We start from the raw sequence: 26,738 nt of genomic DNA, 5'->3' as shown, positions 1-26,738 counted from the left end.
TCACACCCCACTTTAATTTGTCAATAAATCCCATCAGCTTGACCTTAAAATATATCCAGAATCCAACCAGTTCTCACAACCTTCCATGCTACCACTATAGTCTAAGCTACCATCATCTTTAGCTTGGTATTATAATAAGTCTTCCAATTGGGTTTCCTGTTTCTACCCTTAGTACCCTATACTTTATTCTGAAGATAGCAACCAGTGTGATTCTTTTGAAATATAAACCAGGCTGTAACCCTCACCTATTTCAAACTCTCTAAAAGGGCTTCTTCTTTTCCCATCTCCCTCACAGTAAAAGCCAAAGTTACTGAAATGGATACACTCCACTTACACCACTGCACAGAGCATCTAAATTGACAATAAATAAGCAAACAGTGGCTTTGAATGACACACTGGACCAGATGGACTTAACAAATATATTCAGAACATTCCATCCTGTATCAGAATACCCATTCTTTTCAAGTGCACATGGATATTCTCCAGAATAGATCACATATTAGAGCACAAAACAGGCCCCAAGAAATTCACAAAGATTGAGAGCATACCATGTATCTTATCTGACCACAATGCTATGAAACTAAAAGTCAACCACATGAAAAATTTAGAAAGACCACAAATACATAGAGGTTAAAGAACATCCTACTAAAAACATGAATGGGTCAACCAAGAAATCAAAGAAATAAAAACAAAATACAGTAAAACAAATGAAAATTAAACAGTCGAAAATCTTTAGGATGCAGCAAAAGTGGCCATAAGAGGGAAGTATACAGGCCAACTTCAGGAAGCAAGAAAAATCTCAAACAACCTAACCTTACACCTAAAGCGACTAGAAAAAGAAAAGAAAAAAAAAAAAAGGAAGCCTAAAGTCAGGAGAAGGAAGGAAACAATAAATATTAGAGCAGAAATAAATGATACGGAAACTAAAAAAAGAAACAAAAACAAAACAATAGAATGGGTCAATGAAACCAGGAGCTGGTTCTTTGGAAAAAAAAAAAAAATAAAGTTGATAAAACTCTAGCCAGATTTATCAAAAAGAAAAGAGGGCCCAAATTTTAAAAAATCGCAAATCATAGAGGAGAAATAAGAACACCACAAAAGTACAATTATAAGACAACCTGGAAGAAATGGATAAATTCCTAGGAACATATTAACCACCAAATGGAAACAGGAAGAAATAGAAAACTTGAACAGACTGATATCCAGCAAAGAAACTGAATCAGTATTCAAAAATCTCCCAAGACACAAAACTCCAGGGCCAGATGGCTTCACAGGCAAATTCTACCAAACATTTAAAGAAGAGTTAATACCGGGGCGCCTGGGTGGCTCAGGTGGTTAAGCTTCCAACTTCGGCTCAGGTCATGATATCATAGTTCACGATTCAAGCCCCACATCAGGCTCTCTGCTGACAGCTAAGAGCCAGGAGCCTGCTTCAGATTCTTTGTCTCCCTCTCTTTCTGCCTCTCCCTCCCTCCCTCTCTCTCTCTCAAAAATAAATAAAACATTAAAAAAAATTTTTTAAAAAAAAGGAGAGTTAAAACCTATTCTTCTCAAACTACTCCCAAATAAAAAAAAACAGAAAAGGAAGGAAAACTTCCTAATTCATTCTATGAGGCATTATCCTGACACCAAAAGCAGAAAAAGACACCACTAAAAAACAGAACTACAGGCCAATATCCCTGATGAACATGAATGCAAAAATTCTCAACAAAATACCAGCAAACCAAATAAAAAAATACATTAAAAGAATCATCAAGTGGGATTTATTCCTGGGCTCCAAGGGTGGTTCAACATTTGCAAATCAATCGATGTAATACACCACAGTAATAAAAGAAAAGATAAGAATCATATGATCTTTTCAATAGATGCAGAGAAGACATTTGAAAAAGTACAACATCCATTCATAATAAAAACCCTCAACAAGGTAAGTTTACAGGGAATATACCACAACATAATAAAGGCCATAGATGCAAAACCCACAGCTAGTATCATCCTCAATGGGGAAAAAGTAAGAGCTTTTCTCTATGTTCAGAAACAAGAGAAGGATATCTATTCTCACCTGTGTTATTTAACATAGTACCGGAAGTCTAGCTATACCAATCAGACAACACAAAGAAATAAAAGGCATCCAAATCAGCAAGGAAGAAGTCAAACATTCACTATTTGCAAATAACATGATACTGTATGTAGAAAACCCAAAGACCCCACAAAAACTTCTACAACTGATAAATTCAGTAAAGTTGCAGCATACAAAAATCAATGTACAGGGGCCCCTGGGTGGCTCAGTCGGTTGAGCGTCCGACTTCGGCTCAGGTCATGATCTCACGGTCCGTGGGTTCCAGCCCCGAATCGGGCTCTGTGCTGACAGCTCAGAGCCTGGAGCCTGTTTCAGATTCTGTGTCTCCCTCTTTCTCTGACCCTCCCTTGTTCATGCTCTCTGTCTCAAAAATAAATAAATGTTAAAAAAAAAAATTTTTTTTAATAAAAAAAATCAATGTACAGAAATCTGTTGCATTTCTATACACCAACAATGAAGTAGCCCAAAGAGACATTATGGAATCGATCCCATTTACAACTGCAGCAAAAACCATAAGATACATAGGGATAAACCGAAACAAAGAGGTAAAAGACCTGTACTCTGAAAATTAAAAAACACTGATGAAAGAAACTGATGATACAAAGAAATGGAAAAACATTCCATGCTCATGGATTGGAAGAACAAATATTGTTAAACTGTCTATACTACCCAAAGCAATTTACACATTTAATCAATCTCTTTCAAAATACCACCAGCATTTTTCACAGAGCTAGAACAAACAATCCCAATATTTGTATGGAACTCCAAAAGACCCCAAATAGCCAAAGCAACCTTAAAAAAGAAATGTAAAGCTGGAGGCATCACAATTCTGGACTTCAAGTTATATTACAAAGCTACAGTGTTCAAAATAATATGGTAGTGGCACAAAAATAGACACATAGATCAACAGAACAGAATAGAAAATCTGAAAATGGATCCACAACTGTATGGTCAATTAATCTTCCACAAAGCAAGAAAGAATATCCAATGGGAAAAGACAGTCTCTTCAAATTAATGGTGTTGGGAAAACTTGACAGCAACGTACAGAAGAATGAAACTGGACCACTTTTTTTTTACACCATACAAAAAAATAAATTCAAAATGGATTGAAGACCTAAATGTGAGACTTGAAACCATCAAAATTCTAGAGTAGAATAAAGGTAGTAACCTCTTGACATCAGCTGTAGCAACTTATCCTGAGGGAAGGGAAACAAAAGCAAAGATAAACTACTGGGACTACATCAAAATAAAAAACTTGTGCACAATGAGGGAAACAATCAATAAAACTAAAAGGCAACCTATGGAATGGAAGAAGACATTTGCAAATAACATAGCCGACAAAAGGTTAGTATCCAAAATATCTAAAGAATTTATAAAACTCAACACCCGGGGTGCCTGGGTGGCTCAGTCGGTTAAGCATCCAACTTCAGCTCAGGTCATGATCTCACAGTTCGTGGGTTCGAGCCCCACATGGGACTCTGTGCTGACAGCTCAGAGCCTGGAGCCTGCTTTGGATTCTGTGTCTCCCTCTCTCTCTGCCCCTCACCTTCTCACACTCTGTCTCTCTCTCTGTGTTTCACTCTCTCTCAAAAATTAATAAACATTAAAAAATATTTAAAAAAAAAACTCAACACCCAAAAAAGAAAGAATCCAATTTAAAAATGGACATAAATTGACATTCTTCCAAAGAAGACATCCAGATGGCTAACAGATACATGAAAAGATGCTCAACATCACTATCAAGGAAATACAAATCAAAACTATAATGAGAGATCACCTCACACTAGTCAGAATGGCTGAACTGAACAACACAAGAGACAGCAGGTGTTGACAAGGATGTGGAGACAGGGGAACCCTCTTACGCTGGTGGTGGGAATGCAAACTGGTGCAGCCACTCTGGAAAACTGTATGGAGGTTCCTCAAAAAGTTAAAAATAGAACTACCATAGGATCGAGCAATTGCACCGCTAGGTATTTACCCAAAGAAGACAAATATACTAATTCCAAGGGATACATGATCCCTATGTTTATTGCAGCATTATTTAAAGTAGTCAAATTATGGAAACAGCCCAAGTATCTATCGACTAATGAATGGATAAGAAGATATAGTGTGTGTGTGTGTGTGTGTGTGTGTGTGTGTGTATAAATATAAATAAATATATACATATATATATATGTATATATATAGTGGAATATTACTCAGCCATAAAAGAGAATGAAATCTTGCCATTTGCAGTGACATGGATGGAGCTAGACAGTATTATGCTAAGTGAAATAAGTCAGTCAAAGAAAGACAAATCACATATGATTTCACTCATATGGAATTTAAGAAACAAAACAAATGAGCAAAGGAAAAGAAAGAAGAGAGAGGGAGACAAACCTGGAAACAGAACAAACTGACGGTTATCAGAGGGGAGGTAGGTAGGAAAATGACTAAAATAAGTGATGGGGATTAAGGAGTACACTTGTGTGATGAGCTCCATTTGTTGTATGGAAGTGTGGCTCACTGTATCATACATCTGAAACTAATATTATACTGTATGTTAATTAACTGAAATTCAAATAAAAACTTAAAACAAAATTGGGATGCCTGGGTGGCTCAGTTGGTTAAGCATCCGACTTCAGCTCAGGTCATGATCTCACAGTTCACGAGTTTGGGCACCACATCAGGCTCTGTGCTGACAGCTTGGAACCTGGAGCCTACTTCGGGTTCTATGTCTCCCTCTCTCTGTGCCCCACCCCCTCTCACTCTTTGTCTCTCTCTCTCTCAAAAATAAATAAAAACATTAAAAAAAAATTTTTTTTAACTTAAAGAAAATGGAAATGACCTAAAAAGTCCTAAAGGATCTGGTCTCCTACTTCCTCTCTCACTTCATCTCCTGTTTTTAAAGAAATGAAAAAACTTACTTACAACTCTTTGCACAAAAGCTTATTTTAGAATAAAACTGCAGGAAAGCAATTATTGCAGGAATAAGAAAAAGGGTTGCTACTCTAGCCTATATAAAAATATTACTGATATAAGTGAGGAAAGGACAAAGCTAATATAAAATCAATAAGGTTTCTTATGGTAACTGACAAACTCAGGAAATAATGATTTTAGGTAATAATAAAACTGGCCAGAGATTAGGTTGGGTACTATTAGTATTTCAAAATGCTTAACTCCTTAGACAAAAATCTACTTCATTTTTCATTCATATATAAATGTAAGAGTAGTAATAATAACCTGCTAGATATCTGAACCTTTTAAAATACATATAATCAGACTTGAGAAAGGTAAAGTTACTCTGTTTCAGACTCAGGGAAACCTCTTAGACTGTCCCCACAGATCCAGTCAGCTTAAACAAACTCTGCTGAGTGCAGTAAGGACTGGTATAAAAGGTATTTAAAGAATAGTATTCCTCTTGTAACTAATGTTTACAAAGTGAAGAAAAGATCTGTCAAATTAGACATTAAAGACACACCTAATTGTCAATGACTACTCAAATGAAGACCTATAGTTAATCTACAGAAACCTGTATACAATTTATAAAAATCAATAGTCTAAAATATCCCAAAAACACATACATAGCACTTAGAAAACTTATGACCTCTTATTCAGAGCATAAATGGTTTCATCTGACTGTATTTTTAAATTAAGATTTTTAAATAATAGGGTACCTGACTGGCTCAGTCTGTTGAGCATGTGACATTTGATCTGGGGGTTGTGAGTTTGAGCCCCATATTGGGTGTAGAAATCACTTAAGAAATTAATAAAAATTGGAGCTCCCAGGTGGCTCAGTCAGTTAAGCGGCCGACTTCAGCTCAGGTCATAATCTCACAGTCTGTGAGTTCAATTCCCGTGTCAGGCTGTGTGCTGACAGCTCAGTCTGAAGCCTGCTTCCGATTCTGTGTCTTCCTCTCTCTCTGCCCCTTCACTGCTTGCTCGCTCTCTCTCTCTCTCTCTCAAAAATAATTAACATTAAAAAAAATTGTTTAATAAAAAAAAAAAGAAAAATTAAAATTAAAAAAAAAATGCATCTTTGGGGTGCCTGGCTGGCTCAGTCAGTGCAACGTGTGACTCCTGATCTCAGGGTTGTGAGTTTAAGCCCTACACTTGGGTGTAGGGATTTCTTAAAAATAAAATCTAAGGGAAAAAAAAGATTTTTAAATAACAGAAAAAGAAATAAGCTCATTATTTGTTCAGAATATATAACTAAAGTGACTTAAAATAAATAGTAAACATTTACTGAAGGCTCTACAGTATGATTTCATTTAATGCTTGCGACAACTCTATCAAGTATGTTTACAGGTAAGGAAAACTGCGGCACAAGAAGTAGAGGAGCTAAGTGGTAGGGCCAGAATTCCAACCTCGGTAATACGATTTCAGAGCCTTTCTGCTTAACCACTACACATTACCTTACTTGAATAAAGTCTCAAAATCACAAAAAACACTTTTCTGATCTTTCAAAATATGCCTCTGTTTATTTACATGTTTACTATAAAATTATCTTTAAGAAGTAGCTGATTGAGGGGTGCCTGGGTGGCTCAGTCGGTTGAGTGTCCAACTCTTGATTTCGGCTCAGGTCATGATCTCAGTTCATGGGATCGAGCTCTGTGCTGGCTTCTGCACTGACAGCGTGGAGCCTGCTTGGGATTCTCTCTCCCCCTCTCTCTCTCTCTCTCTCTGCCTCTCCCCAATTCATGTGCACTCCCTCTCTCTCTCTTAAATAAACTTAAAAACAAAGTAGCTGACCAACAAATTAAAACAAAAGAGGCATAAATACAAGCTAATCAATATCATTTTAATATTCATCACCTCCAAAAGTAATTACCTCCAGTTGTTCCTTCTGGGTAAACCCTTTCATGCTTTTCCCTGAGGCGTGGCCAACGAAAGTCATCACTCTAATAACTGGCTGATGCTTTAAAAGCATTTCCGCAATTTCTTGCACACTATCTCGAAATGAAGAGAAGATCATAACTCTGGTCTCACCACATTTCTTTTCAGAGGCATTTTGAGCTACATAACAAAAAAACACTCTCATTACAATTTTTTTTAAAAGCAATATACAAAAAGTATTTCAAAATACAACCCTGAAACTATATACTAATGAATGATAATTCTTTCAAAAAAGTAATTTAAAATGTCTTAAACCTTTGCTGGTTTCTTCCTACCTTCTCTAGTAATTTTAATGTTCTTGGGTCCCTACCTCTCATTGGCTATCATAATAATCCTAAACAAATCATTGGCTGTCATAATAATCCTAAACAAATCAAATAAAAATCCTAAACAAATCAAATAAACATTACCTGAATCCCTTTTAACCAGTACTTCAATTCATGCATGATGCCTGTTATTCACCTTTACTTTCTAAGTCAGAATCACAGAATTGTAGAGCTCCCACTGATTTCATAAATATTTCCTTTTCTTTTTGTTCACTAAAGGCACTTTCTTAATCCAGGCCATAGCATTCTGTCCCTGAATCTAAGATACTTGTAAATTCTCCAAGGTTAGGGGCACCTGGGGGCTCAGTCTGTTAGATGTCTGACTTGGGCTCAGGTCAGGATCTCACAGTCTGTGAGTTCAAGCCCTGCATCGGGCTCTCTGCTGCCAGTGCAGAGCCCAATTTGGATCCTCTGTCCCTCTTTCTCTCTCTGCCTTTCCCCTGTTTGTGGTCTCTCCCTAAAGTAAATAAATGTTAAAAAAAATTTTTTTTTTAATTCTCCAAGTCTAACTATAGAATATACCCTATAGTCAATCACAAAGCTGATCCCAGTATCTCTGTGCTTGGGAGGTAGTAGAATACACAGAATAATTACATGATCTTTGAGGGTGGGCCACTTAATTTTCTGGGTTATGTGAAACCGTGACAGTTAATCTTTTTAAGCTTTAATTTCTTCATATCTAAAATGAATTGAATACAAAGTATATAGACTTGCACAAAGCAACTGGTTAATAATTGAATGTTGTATGAGGTTTTTTTGTTATTTACTTTTAAGCTTGCTTAGGACTTTGACAATCCTTTTCTTTCTTAGGATTTATGTTACTCTTTATGTGTGTGCCATACACTAAGCATTTTATATATTAACTCATTTAGTCTTCATAAAAACTCTAAGAATTGAATGATTTAATATATATAAAGTTAATTCACAATACCTAAGGAAAAAGCAACAGCTGTTGCAAAGAAATTATTCTAGATAAACCTTCTTTGAATTACCATAGCATCAAGCCTCTACATCTGACCAACTTCTGACCAACTGCTACTTTCAATGCAAACCCTATCAGCTTCAACAGGCTATGCAGCCAAAGTTCTACCTTCATTCCACTGAAGACCCTCTATAAAAGACATCAATAACTTACTTATTGCCAAATTCAATGGTCACTTTTTTTTTTAATTTATTACCTTTATTTATCTTAAGAGAGAGACAGAGTGTGAGCGGGGGAGGGGCAGAGAGAGAGGGAGACACAGAATGCAAAGCAAGCACCAGGCTCAGAGCTATCAGCACAGAGCCCGACGCAGAGCTTGAGCCCACAAGCCATGAGATCATGACCTGAACCAAAGTCAGATGTTTAACTGACTGAGCCACCCAGGCTCACTTTTTAGTTCATTTTACCAATGGTCACTTTTTAGTTCATATTACCAACCTCTCAGCAGCATCTAACACAGTCCACTACTTCTCACTGAAATAGTCTCTTCCCTCAGCTTCTCTGCCATTCACTTGTTCAGTTTCTTTCTTAACCTCCTTTGTGGTGGTTTTTTGCTCTGATTTTTTTTTAGGATTTTATCTTTAAGTAATCTCTACACCCAACATGGGGCTCAGACTCACTACCCTGAGATCAAGAGTCACATGATCCACCAACTGAGCCAGCCAGACATCCCCCCCAACTTTAAAAGGACTACGTTCTAGGCCTTCTCTTGTCTCTAAACTGTATTCCCGGTAATGTGATCATAACCATTTCTGAAACTTTAAATATTACCTTTATGCTGAAGACTCCAAAATTTATTCATATATATGTAGAGAATATATATATTCTATAAAAATAGCCCAGATCATTCTTCTGAGATCCTGTTTCACTTAGTCAGTACTTACATATCTCTACCTACATATCTCAAAAGCATCTAAAAGTGCATGTTCTTTCTTCTGTATGCTGTTCCTAATTTTTTTTGTTCATACAATTACACACACACACACACACACTCAGGATTCCTTTTATTTTTCTTATATCCTATGTCCAATCTACCAGCAAATACTGTTGGCTCCAAATTCAAAGTATATGTAGAATCTATAACCACTCAGCACCTCCACTACTACCATCTTGGCACCAGCCACCATCATCTGGCATCTTCTTAAACATGACGATAGTCTCCTAAGATGCTAATGTTTACACTCTGCAAAAGCTACCACAGCTATCTTTTAAAAATGGAAGTCAGGGGTGCCTGGGTGGCTCAGCTGGTTAAGCATTCTGACTTCAGCTCAGGTTATGATCTCTCAGTTCGTGGGTTTGAGCCCGTGTCCGGCTCTGTGCTGACAGCTCAGAGCCTGGAGCCTGCTTTAGATTCTGTGTCTCCCTCTCTCTGCCATCCCGCACTCATGCTCTGTCTCTCACTCTAATACATAAATATTAAAAAAAAAAAAAAAAAAATTAGACGCACCTGGGTGGCTCAGTCAAATAAGTATCAGACTTCGGCTCAGGTCATGATCTTGTGTTCGTGAGTTCAAGCCCGACATCAGGTTCCCTGCTGTCAGCATGGAGCCTGCTATGAAACCTCTGTCCCTCTCTCTCTGCCCCTCTCACACTTGTGTGCTTTCTCTCAAAATAAACATTAAAAAAGAATGTCTTTAAAAATTAAATACATAAATACATAAATAAAATGTAAGTCAGAACACATCACTCTCCTGCTCTAAAGGTCCCTCTAACAGTTTCACAAAGCACAAACATTTGTAAAATAAAAACCAAAGCCTTGACTTGGCCTATAAGCTACCTCTCCAATCTTTGCCTATACCACTCTTTTTTTCTTTAATGTTTATTTATTTTTGAGAGAGAGAGACAGAACATGAACAGGGGAGGGGCAGAGAGAGAGGGGGCACAGAGGATCCAAAGCAAGCTCTGCGCTGACAGCAAAATGCAGGGCTTGAACTCACCAACCGTGAGATCATGACCTAAGCTGAAGTCAGATGCTCAATCAACTGAGCCACCCAGGCACCAGGCCTATACCACTCTTACACTACTCCAGCACATTGGTTTGTTTACTGATCCTCAATCATACCAAATACCCTATTGATTCAGGGACTTTGAATCTACTATTCTCTCTGCCTGATATGATCATCCCCCAGAAATACACAAGGCTTACTACCTCACTTCCATCAGGTAATGACTCAAACATCACCCTAGAGATAGGCTTTCTCTAACACTCTATATAAAACAGCACTCCTCCATGACTATTTCCTTACCTGCCTTACTTCTCCCCACTATTATATATTGTTTTACTGTCTGCTTGCCTTCTATTGCCCCAGATTGACTTTTCTTTTTCATATAATACCTTATTCTTAGCATTCCCACCATGTCCCTTGTCCCACCCTCCCAAAATTTCTCAAAATCTTCTCTTTTACATTTATTATCCAGGGTAACTAAAAGCCCATCTTCCCCATAAAGTCAGAGTTTTAGCTCTTTCAGTAACTTTGTCTTGCCTTGAAGCTACTAAACATGACTTACTATTCCATGACTTGAAATGTTCAACTACAACTTCTTCTAATTTCTTTAACTTTGGATGACTATAGACAAAATTTTTATCTTTATCTCCTGCAAAACAAAAACCAGAAAATCATTCTATATTTTCTATATTCAATTAATGTATTTTAATTATCCTTTTCAAAATAGATTTGTTAAATCTTACTTTTTTTCTGTTCATTTAAATACTAAGTAGCATCTGGGTAGCACATAAGCCCTACTATAAAATAAACTTTGAATTTTTATTATAATTTCATTCTGAAAGAGAATCCAGATGAAATCAGAAGCAAAGTAGATGGGAAAAAATGGGTTTTGAATTAAGCTTTAAATCAGTTTTTGGTAGTTCAAAGAATTTTCACTAACAGTAACAACTACTAGCATCTATTTAAAGTTTATAACCTTGAATATATACTTATCCTAACTTAAAGAATAAAATCTTTAAGCATTTAACAGATCCGTTGCCACAGAAATAAAAGTGATTATAGATAATTTGGATCAATGAAGCCTAATTTCAAAATTAATCTGATAAAGAAATAATATAAAGTTTTAAAAGAAAAACCAGACCTTTTTGGATAGTAGAAGAGCCACTTGCTGAAGTACCACGTGTATGTGCAAACATGCACTCTAGATGATTATAGAGTTTCATGAAGTCTTCATTTCGGCTAAGTTCATTTCTCGCCCGAGTCATTCCTTCAGAAATTAAGTAAAGATTTTCCAAATTAACAAATAAGTTAATCAAATTTATTATTCATTAAAAAGAAATTAGGGGCGCCTGGGTGGCTCAGTCAGTTGAGCATCAAACTCTTAATTTCGGCTCATGTCATGATCTCATGGTTCGTGAGTTCAAGCCCCACAGCGGGCTTGACACTGAAGGTGCAGAGCCTGCTTAGGATTCTCTCTCCCTCTCTCTGCCTCTCCCCAGCCCCTCTCTCTGAAAATAAATAAATACAGCTTTAAAAAATAATAAAATAAAAAATAAAAGAAATTAAACTTTAGCCATGAATACAAATTTTTCTAATTTAAACATAAAAACCAGCAACTGTTTTCAGTTCCACAGTCACATATGTATTAAATGGCTTGCTTTTTACTACCAATTTATCAAAAACAAAAAAACAGTCATTTGTTACATAACTATTACATTGCTTTTTGTTTGTTTTGTTTTGTTAAATAATCTCTATGCCCAAAGTAGGGTTCGAATTCATGACCCCAAGATCAAGAGCTGCATATTCTACTGAGTCAGCCAGGCACCCCTATTTTATTGCTTTTTAAAATAAAGCATTTTGGATGCACCTAGGTGGCTCAGTGGGTTAAGCATCCAACTCCTGACTTTAGCTCAGGTCATGACCTCACAGTTTGTGAGATTGAGACCCATGTTGAGCTCTGCACTGAGCATGAAGCCTGCTTGGTATTCTCTCTCTCCCCTCTTCTGTCCCTCCCCTGCTCATACTCCCTCTCTTTCAAATAAATAAATAAACATTTAAAGTAAATAAATAAATAAATAAAGCATTTAAAATTTTTTTTTTATTTTATTTTTGAGAGAGACAGAGCATGAGTGGGAGAGGGGCAGAGAGAGTGGGAGACACAGAATCCAAAGCAGGCTCCAGGCTGTCAGCACAGAACCCAATGTGGGGCTCGAACTCACGAGATGGGAGATCATGACCTGAGCTAAAGTCAGATGCTCAACCAACTGAGCCACCCAGGCACCCCTAAAATAAAGCATTTTTAAGTAACCCAAGTGTTCAATATATCCTTAACCAAAATAATAACATGTCATTATTCCTTTAAATAATTTAATGTAATTTACCTTTAGTTCCATCCATAATTCCACAAAGAAAGAAATATAATGATCTCATTCCCATTTGCTGCAATAATTCATAACCATGATATAAACTAATACAAATAGCAAACTCTCCCTCGATAATGCCTTGTTGTATTCCCTAGAAAAACAAGCACAGACCAAATTTAACCAAAGGAAGAAATAAAGATACATGTTCTGTGTAGAATTTACTGCTCTATTGAAGGTCTACCTATAGAATATCATAGGACCTTGCTTTGGAAAGGGGCCAGTGTATTTTCCACATAAAATCTGTGCCTTTTTAATTCAATACGAAACTTACACTTTAAAGAGAATAAGTGAAGGAGAGAAATATTTATCATATACTGTTTCTCATTATAGGTAAATTATTAGCAGTATGTATATTCATTTGTTCTTTCAAAACTATTTAACATATCAAGCATGAAGATAGATATTTGGGATATAATGGAAAATAAGTCACATATTGGCCTATCCTCATAAATGTTACTGGCACCAGAACAGAATTTAATCAGACAGTTTAACACTAACATTTAACACCACACATACATTCTGTAGTAACATGTGACACTCTCTTTGCACCAGACACTGTTCTAAGCACATCACTCACACAAACTCACTTAATATCAACACCTGGGAGGTAGGTACTATGGTTATGCCCATTTTATAGATGAGGAAACTGTAGAGCCAGTATTTGAATCCACAAACTCTGGCTCAGGGTACTTGTGCTTTTAACCACTACTCTCAAGGAAAAGTGAAATACGTATTCCTTTAATGACAACATACAGCAGGTGTAACTATGTAATAGGATAAGAGAGACCACTGAAAATAGATTTTTATTATTTTCCTTTATTCAAGATAACTATTATTCTGGACCTTACATTCCTAGTAGCATTTAAGATCAGTAAATAGTAATAGCCATTTTAAATGTTCACAGCATAGTGATAAATGCCCTAAAATGGCACCCCCATTACCTGAAAGGGTAAAACCCTGTCTCTACAAAATATAAACTCTCATTAGTGAGATCCAAGTTCAACAGGTTCAGATTTAGTACTTAAAATTTAAATGAACCTTTAACTCCTAGCAGAAATTTAAACACATCCTATTAAAGTTTAGTATAATATAATGTAATTTTACAGAAAAGTTTCCCTTAGTGGTTCCCCAGATACTATGAGATAAAAATCAGTATTTCTCGGTGTAATATTTAAAACCATTCTTGTGTGCACACAACCTAGACTATCATATCTGACTTCCTCGATCTTTTACCTCAGCCACAATGGCTAGTTCACTGACTCCTTCATACCATCATTCAATGCCTCTGTTCTTTTGCACATGCATTACCTCTCAGTTCAAGGAATGACTCAGTGCCTTTTTGTATTTGTGAGCATCTCTTCTAACTTTGGACCTAGCTTGATGGGTATGTTCCTATCCATCTAATTTTTTCCTAAGAAGATTAGAAATAAGAAACTTACTATGATGCTCTAGGTCTAAAAGTTAGTTAGAATCTACCCTCTCATAGCACTTTGATTTTGCAACACAGAAATGAACTAAAATACCAAGTCTTTATTAAAAGTTAGAAGATAAAATTAACTTAATTCAAAGCATTAAGGTGCATTCTTGCTAGATTTTTTTCATGCTTTTATGAACTACATAAATCATATCAGAATTCTTGATAAGCTAATATATACCAAGAAAACAACCATTATTTACATTTTATCATAGCACTAACTAAAACTTAATCTCTTCAAAATTAATTTAAAAATACCTACCACAATATTTGGAGATGGGTTTTTCCTAAACTGATCTCTTGCCAAAATTATCTGGTATTTTGTTAGATTAGGGATATCCCTTCTCATCAAAACATTCCTCTGAATCAAAGAACTGGCAAATGCTTCCAAAACCTGAAAATTTCAATGAAATTTAGTTTAAGCTTAATTTAAAGTCCTTTTTCAAGGGCGCCTGGGTGGCTCAGTTAGTTAAGCGTCTGACTTCAGCTCAGGTCATGAGCTCACAGGTGGGTTCGAGCCCCGCATCAGGCTCTGTGTTGACAGCTTGGAGCTTGCTTCGGATTCTGTGTCTCCCATTCTCTCTGCTCCTCCCCTGCTCATGTGCTCTGTCTCTCTCAGAAATAAACATTAAAAAAATAAAGTCTTTTCTCAAATATAATCATTTCCTCACACATTAAAATAGAAGTCATATATTAAATGAAGTTTGTCTTACGTTTTGAAGTAAACACAGCAAAATAACAAAACTTAAGAGTACTTAACATTTATCCCCAGAAAACATCCATATGAAAGTCAGCATAACCAATTACTAGATCCAACTATAATTTAAGAACATATATGTTGGGGTGCCTAGGTGGCTCAGTCGGTTGAGTGTCCGACTTCAGCTCAGGTCATGATGTCACAGTCTGTGAGTTCAAGCCCCATGTCAGGCTCTGTGCTGACAGCTCAGAACCTGGAGCCTGCTTCAGATTCTGTGTCTCCCTCTCTCTCTGCCCCTCTCTTGCTTTCTCCTTCTCTCAAAAATAAACATTAAAAAAATTTTTTTAAATAACAAGACATACATGTTTATCTGTGTATTTCTTAAGTCCCTTTCCTCCCCAACCCACACACACTATAATCTAAGCACAATTAATGGAGGACTTTTAATTTCTCACTGATGCATCTCAATATGAAGAACAAAGTCTGGCATATAGGTAAATATTTGCAGTCTGGCTGACTAAATCAAAATGCCTTGAGTACATTCAATGTGATTTGTTGATTCATTCTTTCAAGAAATATTTCTTAAGCACCTAGTGTATGTCAAGCATTGTCCTAACGGCTGAGAATTTGTAGCTGAGACAAATGAAGTCACTACTTTCATAAAAACGTATATCCGATGAAGGGAAGCAAAGAATAAAGAGTGAACAAAGAGATAAACGTACAAGAACCTAAAACACAGTAATACTATAGTTTTTGAGGGAAAGGTAAACAAAGATAGTCTCTCTGAAGAGGTACTATTGGAACCGACATCTGAATGCTGACAGGTTTTGAGGAAAGAGCCAGAGGAAACAGCATTCGAAAGGTCCTGATGCAGGAATGAGTTTGATGGCAGAGGGAAGGAAAACAGAGACTTCCCGATGAAGACCTACTACAACAATACAGTTGTATAACAGTTTAAACTTTTGCCTAATTCATATTTCCTAAAATAGGGCAATTTAGTAGAGTTTTATTTTTCCTCCCTTCCAGTTTTGCTGATCATAATACCTACAGAAGTACTCTAAAAATATCAATAAAATTAAATGCCTACTATATGTGTTTATAAAAATTATAATTTTTAGATCCTTATAAATGCAATGATTTTAATCATGAGAAAATGTATTAGTATTAAGGAAGTGATTATTACGTCAAAATAAAAAGCTTCCGGGAGCTCCTGGCTGGCTCAGTTGGTATAGCATGCAACTCTTGATCTTGGGGTCGTGAGTTCAAGCCACATGTTGGGTGAAGAGTTTACTTTAAAAAAATAAATTGGGGCACATGGGTGGCTCAGTAGGTTAAGCATCCGACTTCGGCTCAGGTCATGATCTCGCAGTTTCTGAGTTTGAGCCCTGCGTTGGACTCTGTGCTGACAGCTCGGAGCCTGAAGCCTGCTTCAGATTGTGTGCCTCCTTCTCTCTCTGCCCCTCCCCCACTTGTGCTCTGTCTCTATCAAAAATAAATAAATGTAAAAAAAAGTAAAAAAAAAATTAATAAAGTAAATAAATAAATAAATAAATAAATAGGCATTGCAAAGGAAACTATAGTCAATGATATAGTAACATCGCATGGTGACAGATGGTAGTTACAATTGTGATGAGCATAGCAAAACAAAAAACTTGACAAATCACTATTTTGTACACCTGAAACTACTGCAACATTTCATGACAACTATATTTAAATAATTTTTTTTTTAATTAAAAAGGAGATGAGGGACACCTGAGTGGCTTAGTCAGTTAAGTGCTGGATTCTGAATTTTGGCTCAGGTTGTTAGTTCGAATACCCTGCTTGGTTTTCTGTCTCTCTCTCTGACCTTCCCCCACCCTCAAAAATAAATAAATATTTTTTTTAAGTTAAAATTTAAAAAAAGAGATGATTACTTGAAATTCTTTGCCATATCTTAAATTAGTAATGCTTCAAATTTGTTACAATTTAAAAATATTAACCATAATCCTATAGAGCTTTTCTTTAAAAAGACTTATTAAAGGTTAAATGATAAATGAATATTTTGGTTATCTATTTCTGCATTACAAAGTACTTCAAAACATAATAAATTAAAACAACTGGGGCACATGAGTGGCTCAGTTGGTTAAGCGTCTGATTTTTGGTTTCAGCTCAAGTCATGACCTCACATTTCATGAGTTCAAGCCTTGTGTTGAGCTCTGTGCTGACAGTGTGGAGCCTGCTTGGGATTCTCTCTCTCCCTCTCTGTCTCTCCTCAGCTTATGTGCATGCATGCTTTCTCTCAAAATAAATAAATTAAAAACTTAAAAAAACAAACTCAATTAAAAAAACATTTACTCACGATTCTAATTCTTCAGATAAGAATTCAAGCAGTAATGCTAAGTTAGTGGTCAGTTAAGCTTCCAACTCTTGATTTTGGCTCAGGTCATGATCTCACGGTTCATGAGATAGAGCCCCATGTCGGGCTCTATTCTGGTGGTGAGGAGCCTCCTTGGGATTCTCTCCCCCACACCCCCGGCCCTCGTCAAATAAATAAATAAAACTTAAAAAAAAATAAAAAAGAATTCACTAAGTGCTCAGGTCAAGACACCACAGTAACAATTAGCACACCTAACACACAGATCTTGGTTTGAAAATACCAATCTCCCATAAAAGGAACAAGAATTTCCTGGAGAAATGGTCCATTCCATGGCTGGGACACAAGAAAAACTTAATGAGCATGAAACATCTTGTGATGCCAGAAAGTTAAGCATTAAAAAAAACAAAAAGGCACAAGTCCAAAAACCACAAGGAGCTCTAAATGGCCAAAGCTGAAGCAATATGAGCAACAAAATTAATAATGACAGTATTAAATTGTAGTGCATAGAAAAAAATAAATACCTATTAGTCTATATTGATACAAAGAACTGAATTAGTAAATGAAGGAGAAGAAACAGGTCTTCATTATATAAGAATTCAAGTTGACAACATGAAAGAATGAGGAAAAGGAGAAACCGTGATTATGCAAACAGAAATAACTGTAGCAGGCAAGAACCATTATTGCATGCTAAAATTGGAGGGCACAGGCAAAAACCTCTTTGATCTTGGCCACGGCAACTTCTTACTCAACATATCTCCGGAGGCAAGGGAAACAAAAGCAAAAATGAACTACTGGGACCTCATCAAAATAAAAAGCTTTTGCACAGCAAAGGAAACAATCAGCAAAACTAAAAGGCAAACGGAAGAATGGGAGAAGATATTTGCAAATGACATATCAGACAAAGGGTTAGTATCCAAACTCTGTAAAGAAATTATCAAACTCAACATCCAAAAAACAAATAATCCAGTGAAGAAATGGGCGAAAGACATGAATAGACACTTCTCCAAGGGAGACATCCAGATGGCCAACCGACACATGAAAAATGCTCAACATCACTCATCATCAGGGAAATACAAATCAAAACCACAATGAGATACCACCTTACACCTGTCAGAACAGCTAACATTAACAACTCAGGCAACAGATGCTGGCAAGGATGCAGAGAAAGAGGATCTCTTTTGCACTGTTGGTGGCAATGCAAGCTGGTGCAGCCACTCTGGAAAACAGTATGGAGGTTCCTCAAAAAACTAAAAATAGAACTACCCCATGACCTAGCAAATGCACTACTAGGCATTCATCCACGGGATACAAGTGTGCTGTTTCAAAGGGACACATGCACCCCCATGTTTATAGCAGCACTATCAACAACAGCCAAAGTATGGAAAGAACCCAAATGCCCCATCAATGGATGAATGGATAAAGAAGATGTGGTATATATATACAATGGAGTATTACTCAGCAATCAAAAAGAATGAAATCTTGCCATTTGCAACTACGTGGATGGTACTGGAGGGTATTATGCTAAGTGAAATCAGTCAGAGAAAGACAAAAATCATGACTTCACTCATATGAGGACCTTAAGAGACAAAACAGATGAACATAAGGGAAGGGAAACAAAAATAATATAAAAACAGAGAGGGGGACAAAACAGAAGAGAATCATAAATATGGAGAACAAACTGAGGGTTGCTAGAGGGGTTGTGGGAGGGCGTATGGGCTAAATGGGTAAGGGACATTAAGGAATCTACTCTTGAAATCACTGTTTCACTATATGCTAACTAATTTGGATGCAAATTTTAAAAAATAAGAAAAATATATATAAATAAAATAAAATAAAATAGACCAAAGTATATTGAGAAATAGGACTTTCAACTGGTCTCACAGTATCTCCCCAATGGAAATCTCTATACTATTTGTGCATATTTCCTGAAAATCTAAAACTACTGTAAAATAAAATGTCAAAAGTCAAAAATTCTGTCAGGGCACTGCAGGGACAGCTAATCTCTGCTCTTTGATGTCTAGAGCCTCAAATAGCTGGAGGTTAAGGGTTAACATACCTTGACTGGGGCCATATGTCTATGCCTTCGATTCTAGCTATCTACTGTTTCCTCATTTCTCCTGAACATGGCTTAGCTGAGTTTCATCATGGCTTACTTAGGGTTTATCACATTCTGCTGGTGAAAGTGAGTCACAGAGCCAGTCTAGATTGGAGGGAAAAGGAAATGCATCTTCTCTCTCGATGGGAGGAGTGTGAAAAATTTGCAGGCATCTTTAATCCATAACAATGAAGATATGGAAACAAAATGTTCTCTTAGCATGACACTAATTATGAACTATAGAAAAAAAATGTGTTACCTCAAATTTTTCCCATTGGATGTGACGACTGTCTAAGCAATTTCTCAATCACTGTAATACTGACAATTGGCCCAGATAATTCTTTGTGGTTGGAGGTCTATCCTGTTCATTACAGATGTTAAGCAGCATTCTTAGTCTCTACATATTGGGTTCTACTAGCAACTGTACTCTACCCTTTCCAGTTATGACAACCAAAACTATGTCAAGACTGCCAAATGTCACCAGGTGGGCAAAACTGCCTCCAGCTGAGAATCATTGCTGTATAAGAGACCCAGGAAGAAAATACTGAAAATATATTTTCTTATAAAGAAGCTTCTGTTTACATCTGGACATGTATTCTAAGTGTGTTCACTACATGAAAATTCAGTGAGCTATACACTTAGGTTTTCTATGCTCTGCTATTTATATGCATGTGTGTGTGTGTTTTAATAGGTGTATTTTAAAAAATAAGGTTGGGGGCGCCTGGGTGGCTCAGTCGGTTGAGCGTCCGACTTCGGCTCAGGTCATGATCTCACAGCTCGTGAGTTCGAGCCCCGCATTGGGCGCTGTGCTGACAGCTCAGAGCCTGGAGCTTGCTTCTGCTTCTGTGTCTCCCTCTCTCTCTGCCCCTAACCCACTCACATTCTGTCTCTGTCTCTCTCAAAAATAAACAAACAGGGGCGCCTGGGTGGCGCAGTCAGTTAAGCGTCCGACTTCAGCCAGGTCACGATCTCGCGGTGCGCGAGTTCGAGCCCCGCGTCAGGCTCTGGGCTGATGGCTCAGAGCCTGGAGCCTGTTTCCGATTCTGTGTCTCCCTCTCTCTCTGCCCCTCCCCCGTTCATGCTCTGTCTCTCTCTGTCCCAAAAATAAATAAACGTTGAAAAAAAAATTAAAAAAAAAATAAATAAATAAACATACATTAAAAAAAACAATTTTTTAAATAAATAAATAAATAAATAAATAATAAAAAATAAGGTTGTTATTGGCTTGTAGAAATGGTCCATCATTTTATATTTCCTCTTTAACTAATAGTAACTAACAAAACAGGGTACTCATTCCAAAAATATTAATTTCAAAGAATATTTCAAATACTAATAATATAAAATGATATAAATATGTAATATGCTCACACCAAATTCTACAAAATAAAATACATCATCAGTTCATTCATCAAAACCCTGAATTGCGATACAAATGTCTTACCTGGATATATGCCTTTTGGATGGCTACAAGTTCTTCACCAAGGGGAACAACTAGCTTTTCAACTCGTCTTTCATGAGAGTATGGCAAAATATCTGGAGAATCTTCAGAACGAAGTTCTATCTGCCCAATTCGTAGGTTAGTAATAACCTGTTGAACAGCCTACACAAAATCAAGTACGATTATAATTATATTACATGTTAAATTTTTAGTTTAGGCTACCAACAAAAATAAAATAGTGGTAAAATTCATATTAAACCTTTTTTAAACTATAATAGTGGTACAATAGGAGGATAAGGCTTTGAAACATCTTTCATGCAGCCTTTCCAGCCAAGCATCTAAAAAATAAGAATATTAGTAAACATCCAATAAGCTCCTCAAACACATTTTGCACCTTTCAATGGGAGTGATATATTCCTTCATCTACATCTTATAAAGACTCAGACAAAACAGAAGCTTTAGATTAGCAAATAAATCACCAAAACATTATGTAACATAGTCAATTTTAGAGCCAGAACTACAACCCAGATTTCCTGGTTTTCTGGCAAACACTTTTGTCCAATGGTGTGTGTGTGTGTGTGTGTGTGTGTGTGTGTGTAGAACAAAGAAGTCTTGTTACTATTAAATGACACAAACATATCTTAGAAGTACTTTATAAATTGACTTGTTAAGAAATTGAGGGGATAGGGTATATGCTACACTAAATCAATTATTGATAAATTAGAATATTTTCCAGTATATATAATGTGAATATATTTCTGGATATACTGTACTTCTAAATTTTCTTCACTGAAAGCTTATACAAAAGTTGAATTGTAATTTCAGGGAACTGGAGCAAAAACATAAATTCAAATACAGACAGTGTGATCAAAGTTGAAAGAAAGGGGCACCTGTGTGCCTCAGTCGGTTAAGAGAATCTTGATTTCAGCTCAGATCATGATCTCACAGTTAGTGAGATCGAGCCCTAGCACAGCACAGAGCCTGCCTAGGATTCTCTCTCCCCCTTTCCCTGCCCCTCCCCTGGTAGTGCTCACGCACGCACACTCTCTATCTCCATTGCAAAATAAATAAATAATTTTTTTTTTTAAAGTTCAAAGAAACTTAAAGACTCCACCAAAAAAACTTAGAATAAATGAATTCAATAAAGTTGCAGGATACAAAATTATTATACAGAAATCTGTTGCATTTCTATAGACTAGTAACAAAGAAGTAGAGAGAGAAATGAAGAAAACTCAATTTAAAACTGCACCCAAAAGAATAAAATACCTCGAAATAAATGTAACCAAAGAGGTGAAAGACCTATTGCAGCATTATGTACAATAGCCAAGATATGAAAGCAACCCAATTGTACCTCAATAAATATGTGAGATACCTCACATACATGTGATATATATATACATATATATATGTGTGTATGTTACACTCACACACACACACACACTGATTATGCAGCCATAAAAAATGAAATCATGCCATTTGTGACAACATAGATGGACACTGATATGCTAAGTGAAATAAGTCAGAAAAAAACAAATGCCATATTATTTCACTTATATGTGGAATCTAAAAATCAAAACAAACAAACAAGACTCTTAAATATAGAAAATAAACTGGTGATTGCCAGAGAAGAGGTGAGTGGGGGAATAGGCAAAATAAGTGAAGTACAAACTTCCAGTCATAAAATAAGTTACAGAGATGAAAAGCACAGCATAGAGAATAAAGTCAATAATACTGTAATAATGTTATACAGTGACAAACTGTGACTTTAATTATTGGGGTGAGCACTGAGTAATGTATAGAATTGTCAAGTCACTAATGTGGGACACCTGAAACTAACATAACATGTCAACTATACCTCAATGATAATTTTTTTTCAAAAAAGAATTGAAAGAAAGAATAAATGAACCAATGTGGGGGTGGGGGGCAGTGGGGAGAATCTGAAAGTGTCTAGAAATTAAGAGCTTTATTTTTATTTTAATGTTTATTTATTCTTGAGACAGAGCAAGAGAGACAGTGGGAGAGGGGAGAGAGACAGAGGGAGACAGAAGATCTGAAGTGGACTCCAAGCTGATAGCAGAGAGTTTGATGCGGAGCTCGAATTCATGAACCATGAGATCATGACCTGAGCCAAAGTCAGATGCTTTACTCACTGAGCCACCTGGGCGTCCCAAGAGCTTTTTTTTTTAAAGCTAGAAAAGCCTCATAAGTTTTCAAAAAAACAAACAAAATATAATTGCATGTATATATTAGTTTTTAAGTAAGGCTACCCCCAATGTGGGCCTTGAGCTTACAATCCTGAGATCATGAGTCATACGCATTACTGACTGAGCCAGCCAGGTGCCCCAAACAAACTAAATATAATTTCAAATTATATTTTTATAAATGTATTATATAAATTTGTATAATATCAATTTAACAAATTTATATATTATCAAATTATATAAATATAATTTCAAATAAAAAATACTCTAGAACAAGAATCATATCTTAATCATCTTTGTATTCGCAACATGTGGTACAATACATAATATAGTACACTACAGTTACTGAGGGTCCACATAATCTGCAGAATTATGACCATTTTATAAAACTGAGTAAGACATTAATATTTTAACATTTATTCATTTTTGAGAGTGAGAGAGACAGAGCATGAGCAGGAGAGGGGCAGAGAGAGAGAGGGAGACACAGAATCCGAAGCAGGCTCCAGGCTCTGAGCTGTCAGCACAGAGCCCAATGCGGGGCTCGAACTCATGGACCACAAGATCATGACCTGAGCCAAAGTCGGACACTCAACCGACTGAGCCACCCAGGCGCCCCAAGACATTAATATTTTTAATCATTCAATAAATATTTGAATGACTCCCACAGGCCAGGCATTGGGTTGATAATACAGCTATGACCAAGATAGACATAATCTCTATAATCATATAGCTAGTATTTTCACGGGGGAAAAAGACAACAAATAAATGAATAAGTAAAAGAATGACATATTATGATTAAGAACAAACACACACACACACAAGAGGAAATCACAACATAGGGAGAGCTAACTTTTTGAAGTGTAACATTTCAGCAAAGACTTGAAAGATGACAAAAACCATCAAGCATGGGGGAACCTGGGTGGCTCAGTCAGTTAAGAGTCCAACTTCAGCTCAGGTCATGATTTCTCAGTTCATGAGTTCAAGCCCTGCATCAGGCTCTCTTCTCTGTCAGCAGAGAGCCTGCTTCAGATCCTCTGTTTCCCTCTCTCTCTGCCCTTCCCCCCGCCCCCCCCCCACCCCCACCGGTTCTCTTTTTCTTTCCCAAAATAAATAAATAAACTTAAAAAATAATAAAAAATAAATAAAAACCATCAAGCATGTTTAAAGAGACTGGGGTAAGATCAGAGACAGTACAGAAATTTCTGAAAAAATATCAAGGCTATGAACAAAAGAAAAAAGTCTTACAACTTGACAGCATTGAAACTTATCATAGAAAGTCTTCAAAACTATAGACTATTCAGAGATACTAAGTTAGAGTGTCATGAGATGGGGTTCAAAATCTGCACTTTTATCCTCCTTTAATAAAGGAAACCAGAGCTCCCTGGAGAAATGATTGATTCCATGGCTGGGACATGAAAAATATTAAATGAGCATAAAATATCCTGTGATGCAAGATGAAAAGTGTTCAAAAGGAAAAAAAAAGTGCATGTCCAAAAGAACATAGATGCCATCTTAAAAGAGCTCCCAATGGCCAAAGTTGGAATAATCTGAGCAAAAAATTAATAATGATAACACCGGAATGCAGCCCATAGATAAAAATAAATATCTATTAGTCCATATTGATACAAAGAATTGAATAAATTGGAGAGAAGAAATAGCTTTTCACTAAAATAAATATCTATTAGTCCATATTGATACAAAGAATTGAATAAATTGGAGAGAAGAAATAGCTTTTCACTACAAAAGAATTCACATTAACAAATGTAAAAGAAATGAGAGAAAGGAAACAATGATTAGGAAAATACCACAGAAATTGCTATTGCAAGCAAGAACCATCATTGGAAAACAGAGAGGATAACAGTAATTCTAAAATGCAGAAACTGGGAAGACATCACTTTAACCAAGTCAAAATTAACAGCAACAGCCGTAAGACAAATCAACATCATGTATTCTCTGATACCATGCCCTAAGAAAGGTACGGTATTCACTTCTGGAGTATTCTTGCCAAAAAGGCATAACCTCACTCCAATGTTTTCATTAGAAAACATCAGACACACCCAAACTGAGGAATATTCTACAAAATAACTGGCAGCTACTTTTTTTTTTTTTTTTTTAATGTTTAGGTCTTTTTTTTTTTTTTTTTTTAGAGAGAGCATGCAAGTGGGGAAGAGGGGGAGGGAGGGAAAGAGAAAGAGACAGAGAGACAGAGAATCCCAAACAGACTCAATGCTTAGTATGGAGCCCTACGAGGGGTTTGATCCCATGAACCACGAGATTATGACCTAAGTCAGAAATCAAGAGTCAGATGCCTAACCAACTGAGTCACCCAGGTGCCCCTGGCATTTACTCTTAAAAGCATCAAGGTCATGGAAGACAAGAAAATACTGAGGAGCTATCACAGATAGGAAGGACTGACACATGACAACTAAATGCAGTATGAGATCCTGGACCAGACAGACCCTGGAACTGAAAAGAACAGTGGTGGGTAAAGTGACAAATTCAAGCCAAGTTCTACAGAGTAGTTACTAGTATTGTACCAATGTTAATTTTCTGGTTTTATCAATTTTATCATGGTTCTATGTTAACATTAAGGGAAGTTGAGCAAAGGATAGAGATTACAATTTTTGCAAATTTCCTGTAAGTCTAAGTTATCTCAGACTTTATTTAAAAAAAATTTTTTTTAATGTTCGTTTATTTTTGAGAAAGAGACAGAGCACAAGCAGGAGAGGATCAGAGGAAGAGAGAAACATAGTATCTGAAGCAGGCTACCAGCTCTGAGCTGTCAGCACAAAGCCCAACATGGGACTCAAACTCATGAAATGTGAGATCATGACCTGAGCCAAAGTCAGATTTTAACCAACTGAGGCACCCAGGTGCCCCTCAAAATAAAACTTTAAAAGAACCCTGAAAATACAAACAATTTAAAAACCACTTATACTATGTACAAATTTAGTACTTTTAACAAACTACTTTAGGTTTCTTATGCACACTCACATCTGAAAACTACTAATGTAGAAAAAAACTCCTCCAACCAAGGTAGGCATGTTTAAGAAATGTAGTCTTGATGTCAAATTAAATACTAGAATGGCAAACTGATCTGGCCCCATACAAAAGTTCTTATATGCTCAACTGTTAATAAATGAAAAGACATTTTACTTACCTTTATATCACTACCTGGTGTGGCACTAAGAGCCAAGATTCTAAAATGATCTGTGTATTTGACTAGTTCTCTCACAACCTTAAAAAAAAAAATTTTTTTTTAATTTCATCTATCCAATACAAAAATATCAGTGATTCTGTTAAACAAGCTATTATATTGTTCCAATGTTCTATTATCATTATTCCTTATTCAGAGTATTGATGGGCTAAGGGATGGAACTATCATTAGTCACATTACCTGAAAAGCAAATAATTCAAGTTCATACTCTACACCAATCAAAAACACTTTAGGGATTCTTATATACATAAAGCTACAATGTCAAGGCCTAATTAGAGGCAAATCGAAATAATGAGAGCTAATTCAAGGGCAAATGAAAGAAGGAGAGTCTACTCTCTGTGGTCTGGACCACAGTTTAGCTTTACAGCTATATCCGTATACACACTTACCAGATTAAGATAAGTCATAACATAAAAATGGAAAAAAAATACCAGTATGAATTTAGATTTGAAATGGAAAAAAAAAATGTTTTAGGAAAAGACTTTAAAAACCCACCTCTCCTTTTAAATTCTAACACATTTTCTCAGTGGCACCAAAGCATCATTCTAGACTTTGCAGTATGATTTCAACCCACCCCTTCTGGTATGATTAATATTGGATATTTCACCAGATTCCCATATACCCCTTTACA

The 26,738-nt window shown here is 36.3% G+C and overlaps 1 protein-coding gene across 7 annotated transcripts in view; it reads right to left on the bottom strand.

Moving 5' to 3' along the window:
* Positions 1-26,738, bottom strand: part of FANCM (FA complementation group M) — a 69,237-nt gene that overhangs the window by 38,820 nt on the left and 3,679 nt on the right. For 5 of the 7 annotated variants that reach the window (XM_053224429.1, XM_027065653.2, XM_053224428.1 and 2 more), the window contains exons 3-9: positions 26,051-26,128; positions 20,693-20,851; positions 14,366-14,497; positions 12,588-12,720; positions 11,348-11,473; positions 10,769-10,855; positions 6,888-7,072 (exon numbers count right to left, since the gene is read on the bottom strand). In XM_053224429.1, the coding sequence (XP_053080404.1) occupies positions 6,888-7,072; positions 10,769-10,855; positions 11,348-11,473; positions 12,588-12,720; positions 14,366-14,497; positions 20,693-20,851; positions 26,051-26,128 (900 nt within the window). The remainder of the gene's footprint in view (positions 1-6,887; positions 7,073-10,768; positions 10,856-11,347; positions 11,474-12,587; positions 12,721-14,365; positions 14,498-20,692; positions 20,852-26,050; positions 26,129-26,738) is intronic. The other 2 variants (XM_053224427.1, XM_053224426.1) reach the window with 2 other exon arrangements.

Source organism: Acinonyx jubatus, chromosome B3, assembly GCF_027475565.1.
Source record: "Acinonyx jubatus isolate Ajub_Pintada_27869175 chromosome B3, VMU_Ajub_asm_v1.0, whole genome shotgun sequence".
Taxonomy (NCBI): Eukaryota; Metazoa; Chordata; class Mammalia; order Carnivora; family Felidae; genus Acinonyx; species Acinonyx jubatus.
Note: the sequence above shows the minus strand (reverse complement) of the source record. Positions and strands in the feature narration are given on the sequence as shown.